General features: G+C 36.1%; 1 protein-coding gene across 1 annotated transcript; it reads right to left on the bottom strand.

The window, feature by feature from the left end:
* Nucleotides 1-4,253: 4,253 nt before the first annotated feature.
* LOC126724448 (disease resistance protein RUN1-like) lies at nt 4,254-5,123 on the bottom strand. Its single transcript, XM_050428978.1, has one exon. It carries the CDS (start codon nt 5,121-5,123, stop codon nt 4,254-4,256), a length of 870 nt encoding a protein of 289 aa, XP_050284935.1.
* Nucleotides 5,124-10,412: the final 5,289 nt, after the last annotated feature.

The following is a 10,412-nucleotide window of genomic DNA, read 5'->3' on the forward strand; positions in this document are numbered from 1 at the left end:
AAACTTTTGAGGGATTTCATGTTTAATGGAGAAAGCAAGGGAGGTTCTCTATGCTTTGCCCTATTTTTTTCTACTAGAATAACATTCCTCGTGCCCTTTCTTGGTGTTGTTGAAATGGTTGGGATAAAAGTAGAGTCACTAAGTTTTAGGCTTTATCTGCATTTGCTAGAGCCACCATAAAAAACACAAAGGATCACTCCCTTTACCACTCACTTCGAACCACAATACAAACAGCAAAAGGCATTCACCGTGCCTTTAGACTTTTCATTTGTTAAATCGAAGTAGGTTGATAAATTTTAGGAAAAGGAAAACGAAAAGCTTAAATTGAAAAGGTGGTAAGCCATCAAGACATTAACTTAACGCAAAACCTCCTCCTCCTTCTAATCTCCTATAGGTGTTATAAAATAAAGGAGATAGTAATAAAGAGAAAACTAAAGAACAAATAGTATATAAAATTCACTCAAGTGGTCATCCACCCGTTGTATTGATCATATGATATATCTAGTGTACATGTAAATAATCAGAATGATACAATATCTCTAACCACACTCATTTGCAAGTGAGGCTAGTATATATAGCAATAAGAGTATTGGATGTGCTAAATGCTAAATTTTAGCACACCAAATTATTTTTTAAAAAAAGACCTCCATTGGATGTGTCAAATGCCAATTATTTCTTTACCATTTCTACTTGATTTTTTTATTATATTTCTCTCTTCTCTCTCTTGGTTGTCTCAGCAAATCAAAACACTCTTCTCTCTTCTCTAAACTCTCTCTCTCTCTCTCTCTCTCTCTACTCTCTCTCTAAACACATGATTCTCGTACTGATAACCAACCCCCATGGCTAGTCCTCTAGCGAAACGCTGTTGCTCACCATAGCTCACTACCACCATCGTGGAGGTGGCTCTGAAAATCGACATCTCTTTCTCTTTCTCCCTATTCTCTAGCTTTCTCTGGCCAATTCCCTCTCAATCTAGCTATCTTTCAAGCAAAACCTAACCTTCATCTCCATTCTCACCACTCTTGAGCTTGTATCATCGTTGCTTGCCACCAACACTCATAGGTTTATGGGTTTGACTTGACTTAAGTGTTTGGGTTGATGTGTTTGGGCATTTTGGTGTTTGGGTTGTTTTGTAAATGGGTATTGACAAGTAGCATATAAATGGTCATTTATCACTCGTAAACCGTCCATAACAATGACAAGTAAGAGTATAGACGAGCATAAGGGCATTAATTCTAGACAGCATTCAATGATCAAGCAATAAATAGTACAGGACCATTATTCTTATCCTATAATACGGAATTAAAAGTCGGTTACAAACAGAAAGCATTGGGATTAAATGGCCATCATTGAGCATTAATTCCTCCAGCTACAGTGTAACGTTATACTAAGTATTAACTTAGCATAAGGCTATATAAAGCCAAGAAAGACAAGTAAAAAGAAACGAACACACAATTGCTTTATAGATTATAGATTTCAAATGAGTATAAGCTAACTTAAGCTTCGGAGGGTCCTTAGTAGGCCCCAAACTGGTGCCACTATCTATTAAGTGCTTTCTTTGACATCAGATTCTAGGTCATCCATTGTATTGACAAGGAATGTACTGATGAGGTGAAATCTTACTTCATCAGTTTGGCGCCGTCTATGAGAATATACCAACCATAAGCTGTTGAATTCTCTACTGACTAAGTTCCTCAGAACTGATGCACTTAGCCACAACCACACCACCAGATTTGGGGGTAATGGCCCAAAAAATTCAAGCACTAACAGCTAATGTGCAAGAATTGATGAAACGGAATGAAGAATTGAAGCGAAAGGCGGGTCCCGAGGGTACGAGTATATCACAGTCTCAACGCAATCGTAATGACAATGATGACAAGGCCCAGAGTCTAGGGAATAGCAGAAGGGAAACTTTGGAATACATTGTGCAGTCAACCCGTGGTAGTGATAAAATGATGAAGAACATGAGGAAGAAGATAAACAAAGTCAAAAACACCATGAAGGATAAGACAGCAATAAACCTTGATGGCATTATTAAGAGGACAGACTCGCCCTTCATTGCTAGTGTTTTGGAGTGCTCCTTGCCTCCCAAATTTTGTCTCCCTCAGCTGGAAGTTTACGATGGCACTAAGGATCCCCTGGATCACATAGGGGCATTCAAAACAATTCTAATCCTCCAATAGACCCTAGATGAAGTCATTTGTAGGACATTCCCAACAACTCTTAGGGGAGCAACAAAGGAGTGGTTCAGTAAACTGTCTGCAGTGTCCATTGCAAATTTTGACTAGCTAAGTGACTCCTTTGTCTGTCACTTCATTGGGGGTGAATGCCATAAGAGGCCCACCTCCTATCTGTTAATCGTAAAATAGTAGGAAAGAGAAACCGTGAGAGAATATGTGAAGTATTAGGAAATTTAGACCCCGGTTGATAGAATTAATAAGTTTTAAACCTAAGTTGTTAATTAGATTTATTATGAATAAAACTTATTAAAACAAAAAAATATCAATATCATGTCAAAATCATGCAGCAGAAAAATAAATAAGACAAGATATGGTGACCCAGAAAAATAAATAAGACAAGATATGTTTAAGCCTACAATTTCTTTCAATTATGTGAGAGTGAGACTTGGGTTTTCAACTACTACCAAACTTAACAGTGACATGTATAAAATTAACAAACAAAAACAAAAGAAGTAAGAAACATGGACTTCAATAATCCCGCCTAACATTTTTTGTTCACCCTAGTAAAGATTGAAAGAGTTAGGGTTTAAGGTTTAGGGTTTAGGGTTTAGGGTTTAGGGAATCCAACGAGTGGTAGTTTGATGTAAGGACTTTTATTATACTTTGTGGAAGACTTGGAATTTCTAGAAGCTCATTGCACCTTTCGATAAAAAGCATATGTAATCTCTCAAATCTGCCAAAGAATTTTGGGAGGGTAACAATATTGCTATCGGTGATGTATAAACTTTCTAATGAGAGGGGGCAACAAGAAGCCAATATAAAATCTATTTCAGAGCAAATCTTAAAGAAACTAAGAGATAAATAATTCAAGCTTAGAAAAATATATTGGGAAAGGCCTTTATAAGAATCACATGGTGGTCGTCTATCATTCTCTAGTTCCTTTGGAAATATGACATCACCATAAAGAGAGAACCTCTCAATATGTTGCAATTTATAAATGCTACTTGGAAGATATAGTGAATGGTTTCCGAGGAGTAAAGTCTTAAACCCAATGAGATTCCCAAATGATAAAGGCAACTCACAAATACAAGTTGAGTGCAGTGCTAACTTGCCTAAAAATTCCATTTCTTGAGAAATATTAGGGAACTTTTTGAGGCTTGAGCAGCCTGTAAGTGTTAAATATGCGAGAGATTTCATCATGAGGTAGCTTGGAAGAATTTCAAATTTAGTGCAATTGCTAAGTTCCCATACTTCAAGCTTTTGAAGACACCCGACAGAGTCATGAACCTCAACTAAATCTGTACAATACTTAAGATCCAATTCTTTTATGTTAGGGGCCTGCGATAAGTCAGGTAATTTCCTAATGTATTCACACCAACTGAAATTCACATATTTCAAGGTTTCGGACGAAAAAATCTACAGAAGGAAAAAAATTAGTATAGTTTAAGGAAGTAATAATTTATAAATATTAAAGAACATACCTGTGTGAATTGATTCTCCAATCGGCTACGAGACATGTTGAAGCGCAACCAGTTTCTAAGGACAAAAGTTGGATGGCAACGAAGAAAGTGGATATCCAAACAATCAAGAAACCTTAATTCATTGGGAAGATATTCAAGGCATCCAAAACTATTTAGATTATGAATTATAAGAAATTTGAGATTTTTCATCTTAAGAAATTTCTCCTTTAACTGCACTGTCATTGGTTTAGTTGAGCACAACATTATGCCTTGAATTTTATCTGACCCCTAGTTGAACAAAGGGTAAGTGAATCATATTACAAAATAATTTTTTCTATAAAAAAAAAAGGGAATTTATAAGGAAAAGAAAAATAGAGAAGAAAGCAACTACATCTACTATATGAAGAAAAGGGAGAAAGTGGATTAAAACAAATTATACCATATTTTCGGCTAGTATGTCCAGAGCATCCTCATAACACAATATCCTGCTATGTTCTTTGGGCTTATGTGGTGATTCTTGTCGACTCGTCCTGTCAGGGGTGAAAGGCAACTCGTCTATGAGCGTATAAAGACGGCGGGTCCTACCAACACCTAATATATGTGGTGATTCTTGTCAAACAATTTCCCTACCCATTTGTTGTAGCAAGTCATGCATTGACAATTTATTATATTGATCAACAGTCACAAGACACTTGTCTATAATTTTTGGAATACTAGATATCAGGTATAAATCATAAGTTTCTAGTATATCCACAACATAATCCATGTAATGTCCATTGAAGAAACACGCAATATCAAGAAAAATATCCAATTCAGTTTCATCTAATTCTTCATAACTTATTTTCAGTATTTTCTGAATACCTCTACTAGGAAATTTTTCATACTTATGTAATGCACTTTTCCATTCAGCTTTTGTTCTTCCATAAAAATCAACACCCATTATTGTTAGAGCTAATGGAAGACCTTTTGCATAGCGTATTACTTGGTTTGCAAGTTCCCAACAATCTTCCTTGGGTTTGTTTCTCTTGAAAGCATGTTGATTGAAAAGTTCAATAGCTTCTTGTTCATTTAATCCCTTAACCTCATAGGTTGAATGTCCATTTCCAAGAGGATCTACCAAGTGCTTATCTCTTGCCGTTATAATAATTCTACTTCCCGAAGCAAACCCATCACATTTTCCAAGCAAACTTTCTATCTGATCTAATTCATCCACACCATCAAGAATTATAAGAACGCTTTTGCAACAAAGACTTTCATTTATCATGTTGATCCCTCTCAATATGCTACTCACTTTCAAATTCCTATCCCCTAAGATTTCAAAAAGAAGTGTCTCTTGCAGTTGGATTACACCTCCATTTGTCTTTGAATTCTTGCTGATTTTCTCTAGAAAGCTGCTTCCATCAAAAATATTAAAAAGCCTATTATAAATATCTTCTGCAACTGTTGTTTTACCAACTCCACCAAGGCCATAGATTCCTACCATAAGAACATCATTTGATTCAATATCTAAAAGAATTTTATGGCCTCAACTCAAGAACTTATTCCAACAGGATATTTAGCAACAAATAATGGCATTCGATTAAATTTTGAATTTGATACCTCTTCAACAATTCCTTGGATAAATTCAAATTCAGTACAACTGCCATTCATAGAGCATTAAAAACATGTGATGAATTAAAATATAATAAGAAAATAAGAATATAAACTAAATTCATGATTCAAGATGTTTAGTTTGTACATTACAATTAAAATTTCACTAATTAAAGTAAGTGAAATATAACTCACAGATTGATGAACTATTATTTTATTAGCACCTCTTTTGGTGAGCTAGCAAATTAGTTGTCATGCTCCTAACCTAATGAATCAGTTAGGCAAGGACAGCAATCATACCTTTATAAATTTTTCACCTTACATGCATGCAATGCCTTCTTATATAGTAGTAACTATACTAAAAGAATTCTCAATAATTCAATTGCCAAAACAATCTCTGAAATAATAATGAAAACAAAAATCCAAAACTTCATGTGCAAAATACTAAATTTTTGCAAGAAAAACAATAACTTTCATAAATAAGATATTTATTTTTAACAATTTCATACTATCTTCTCAGTGATATACGACCATTCCTAAATTCCCTCAACCGTAAAATATCAATTGTTAATCATAAAAACTATCAAACTTCTTGCATTCAGTCCCCAATTCACTAAGAAAAATTCAAAAATCATGATCTATGTCTAGATCTACTAACCGTCTTTCACGGGAAAAAATTGCCAAAGATTTATAAATAAAAAATAAAATAAAAATTATTCCTAGGAAACTACTATTCCAAAACAATATATCAATAACAAAAAGAAATTTTAGTGTCCTTAGCTTGGGAATCTCTAGCCTCTTCTCTCAAGTGTTTGGGTAGTCTCCTCTTTGGGATTGTTTGAGGTAGAAACAACTAATGTGTCTAAGCAACGCTAGGGTCTCTACACTAGCGGTGGCAATTTGTTTTGGTGGATCATGTCGAAGTAGTTGAATTATATTACATGGGTTAATCTTAACACAACCCATTTAATAATCATGTTAAAATTGCTAAATTCTAACATTACCTATTTATTAACAGGTTGACATGACATAATCTAAGTAACATGCTTAGTAAATAGTTTGTGCTGGATTGACGAAGATACGACCCATTCAACCTGACAGTTTTTTAGACCCCTTAAAACAATTGATTTAACCTAATTAATTAGCCAAGTTGTTACTTAGTCCAATTTCAAGTCTAGGTTATCACAATCAAACAATCATATCATGCATAGCAGCGGAAAATAAATAAGACAATGATATGATCACCCAGGAAACCAAACCGATAAAAACCTGGGGAGGATTTAACCTAGCTATCCTCAAGGTAAACTTGAATCCACTATCAGAAAGAATCGAAGTTCATACAAAAGGACTTACAAGCACCCCCGCTCGACTTCCTAATGCTACCAACCAGTAGAATTTATTGACACGACCACGTGCAAGCTCCGAATCCACGGACTCCTTCTTTCTTTGGATTCCCACCAGCTACAAGCACCCCAGCTTGTGTATTCTTTAAGCTTTAATGGCAGCAACTGTTTTGATCATCAAGGTTTAGAGAATATCTCCTCCTTGAAAACCCTAAGTTTGTGTAAAGGAAAGCTCCTCTAGATCTCACAAGAGATTTACACAAACCGCAATATGAGCAACACTAAAACGTGGCTAGGGTTTGCCTTTTATACTTAGGACAATAAGAAACCCTAAAAACGTTTTAAAACAACTAGGGCTGAGTTGGACGAATCTGCAGAAAAGCAATCTACCCGACGTTCGATCGGTCGAGCCTAAGCTTCGATCGATTGAGCCAGGCCGAAAGCCACACTGCTTTCTGCTTTACACTCGATTCTAACTTTACATTGACATACAACTTTGAGCTAGCTTTAAACACTTCTAAACACATTGTTTTGATCATGGTTTGCCAACAATACAAATTAGAGTTCTAAATACATAAAGTCCTAAACTTTAGAACCTAACAAACTCCCCCTTTGGCAATCCGTGACAAAACACAACATAGAAGCTCAAAGTTTACAAATGAAAAGCCCTTTACAAAATAATGCTCATAAACAAAAAATTCAATCCTAACTACTATCCATCAGTTGCAAGTGTAGACAGTAGCTCAATTGAATCAACCTGTATATTTCCTGAAACACTAAACAAAATGCATAACCGCATGTGTGGAAATAATACAAGTAAACAAAATAACTTCTTGATTTCAAACAACACACAAATAAAGACATATATCAATGAATAACTCATAAATATAAATCAATAAGTAGTTTGAAACAAGAAACAAATAAAGTACTAACAAAAACATAAAAATCCCCCTAACATGAATATCCATCAAAAAACAAGGAAAGAGTTAAAAAAGTTAAGTACACAGTGAAGTACCTAGATACAATCTAAAAACTCCATAAGCTCCAACCAAAAACAAAAATCTCCCCCTGAAAGCAAACTCTACAAGTACTCCCCCTTTTTTGTGACGGAATGCCAAAGGGCACACAAGATATCCATCATCAAAAAGGAGGTGGTCTAAACTGCGCCAACTCCGCACGCAAGGCACGGATATCATCAAGCATGTCCACCAAAATCTGTCCTTGAGCCGCCTGAACGGTCAAGAGATGATCCAACGTGCGACGAATGTCTGAATCATCCGTAGCAGTCGGTGGAGGAACAGCAGCATCAGCATCAGCAGCAGTACCTGAAGGCTCAGCAGCATCTGTACCTGTAGAAGAGGGAGGAGGGGGAACACTACTAGACGACGCACCTCTAGGACAAGAAGAAGGACCCTTCAACTAAGCAACCCTCTGACGAAGAAAGGTGGCACCTATAGGAGCTATCACATGAACAGGCTCACCTGACGGAAAACCATCTAACCCCAAATAGAGCAGAATCCTATGAATGAAAATAGGATGAATCAGCGCATGCCCTACGGCAGAACTCCTATGAACCTCGTTCAAAGAACGAAGGAACAAGTGAGGAAAACTGATAGATGCTCCAGAAGCTAAGGCGACCAAAAACACACATCGCTCTAAAGGGATGGTGTGGAAGTGAGAGATAGGCCACACAGAATGACACGCAATCCTAAAGAGGAGATAGGCAGTCTCAGTAAGCTCAGCGGACGTGATCCGAGGATCAGAACCCCACTGGATAGATGACCCAGTGATGTAAGACATGACTACATCTAAAGAAGGTGACTCATCATAGGGATAGACAGCATCCCAAACTATCGGCACCCCTAGAGCATCAGCCACCACTCGAGGGGTAATGGTGAACTCTACACCTTGTATCCAACTCCTAACAAGGGTGTTGGAATCATAGATGTGGCAAGAGAGATTCGAATAGAACTCTCTAATCAGGGCGGTCGGAGGTGGATGATCTATCTGTACGAGAGGCAACCAACCCCTAGACTCAAAATTAGCCCTAATGGCCGGATCAAGCGCATCTAAACACAACAGCTCGCTTAGACCAGATCTTACGCCTACAGATCAAGGTGTCATAAGCTTCTCTACACTTATCATTCTTAAACAGCTCTACTCTAGGTGGAGACTCAAAGGAAGTGGAAGTGGTCCTATTAGCTCTAGTTTTCCTAGGCATGGTGCTAAGATAAGGATCAAAACACAGAGCGAAAGAACAAAACCACAAAACAAAAACCAAGGGCAGACTGCAAGTTAGCACAAAAAACAAAAAAAAAAACAAAATCTATATGATGCATGAACAAGTTTAAATGTCATGATGCATGTGCTAGTGCAGTGAATCAAGTCAAGAAGGTTCAAATTACAAAATTGGCTTGACATAAAGGTTTTTAACACAAAAACCCCAAAATAAAGAAACCACTTGATCAATTTTTTAAAAAATTGACGAATTGATCATTGCACATGATAGAATAACAATAATAATGACCAATTACATCAATTGGAGAAGCCAATTTCATCAATTTAAACCTAATTTGACAAAATCCCCAATTCGGATCAAATTCAAAACCCTAGAATTTTCAATTTTTCAAAAACCATCAAATTGATCAAATTAAATCATAGGAAACATTAATATAACATCATGGCATAAAAACCCATTGATCAATTACACAAGAATTGGCTTGAATCATCAAAAACCCCAATAATTTTGAAAGTGCCGAAAATACCCATGAGAATGCATGAAATCAAGAAATAAACTTGAAAAGGATGGGTAAAAGGGTCTTACCAGCTTCTAAAGACAAAAACCCAGCAAGAATCTTGAAGGAAAACCACAAAAATTGATGGTGGAGCCAAGTGCCAACGCAGAGAGAGAGAGGAAATTTGAAAAAGTTTGAATAGTGACTTTGAAAAAGTCCTATTCTGCCTTTTTTAAAAACCAGAAACACGAGTTTCAATCAGTCGAAAATCAGCCTCGACCGGTCGAAACAGACAGAGGCTCCCTCTCTAAAAAAATTAAATTTTTTAAAATTTCGATCGGTCGAAAAACAGGATGGACCGATCGAATCAGGCAGAGGCTCATCAAAATTTTTTGGAAAAAAACAATTTTTGAAAAACAAAAAGATTTGACTCAAAGCATTAAAATTTAAGACCAAAAATGCATGAGTATGAGATGATATGTTTTTCCAAACAAGAATTTTAAACCCAATATTCCCAAGAACAAAATTTTGCATTCTCCACAAATTTTCAAGTAACAAATTTAGTTTGCACATAATTCAAAGTGATTGCAAAAACTTGGTTGGTCAGACCATAAATACACACAATAACATGTACAATGTTTAGCAACGAGTAACTCGTGTAGTGTGTGCGACTAGCAAAGACATGAGATACATGTGAGATGATATGTGAATAGCAATCAATCACAAAGTCTACAAAATTCATCACAAAGAATTTAAAAGAGATGATCACCTAAAGAGTTACATCATATAACTCCCACATCTCCTAGATCATAAGCTTGCAATCATGTAAGTTTCTTGTATTTATGCCTCATAATATACATTCCAATTTTAAGTTTATGTGAGTTTGGCATCAAGCCTAATAGTACACACCAATTAGATTTTAAGAATTAAGCACTTTTACTGAGGCTTCACCTTATGTTCTTTTTGTGCATGTGCTTCACTTTCTCGAGCACAAAATCTTATGATATGCACTAAGATGTTCATGATTGGCTAGTGAACAGTGGTGAGATGGTTATTTATACCTTTCTCTACAAGTTCAAGTCCAACATTTAAAAACATGTGACT

The sequence above is a fragment of the Quercus robur genome, chromosome 4 (assembly GCF_932294415.1).
Source record: "Quercus robur chromosome 4, dhQueRobu3.1, whole genome shotgun sequence".
Lineage (NCBI taxonomy): Eukaryota > Viridiplantae > Streptophyta > Magnoliopsida > Fagales > Fagaceae > Quercus > Quercus robur.

Bases quoted from the DNA above. Each gene is read 5' to 3' on its own strand.
- LOC126724448 (XM_050428978.1), bottom strand. From the start codon at position 5,123: ATGGTAGGAATCTATGGCCTTGGTGGAGTTGGTAAAACAACAGTTGCA.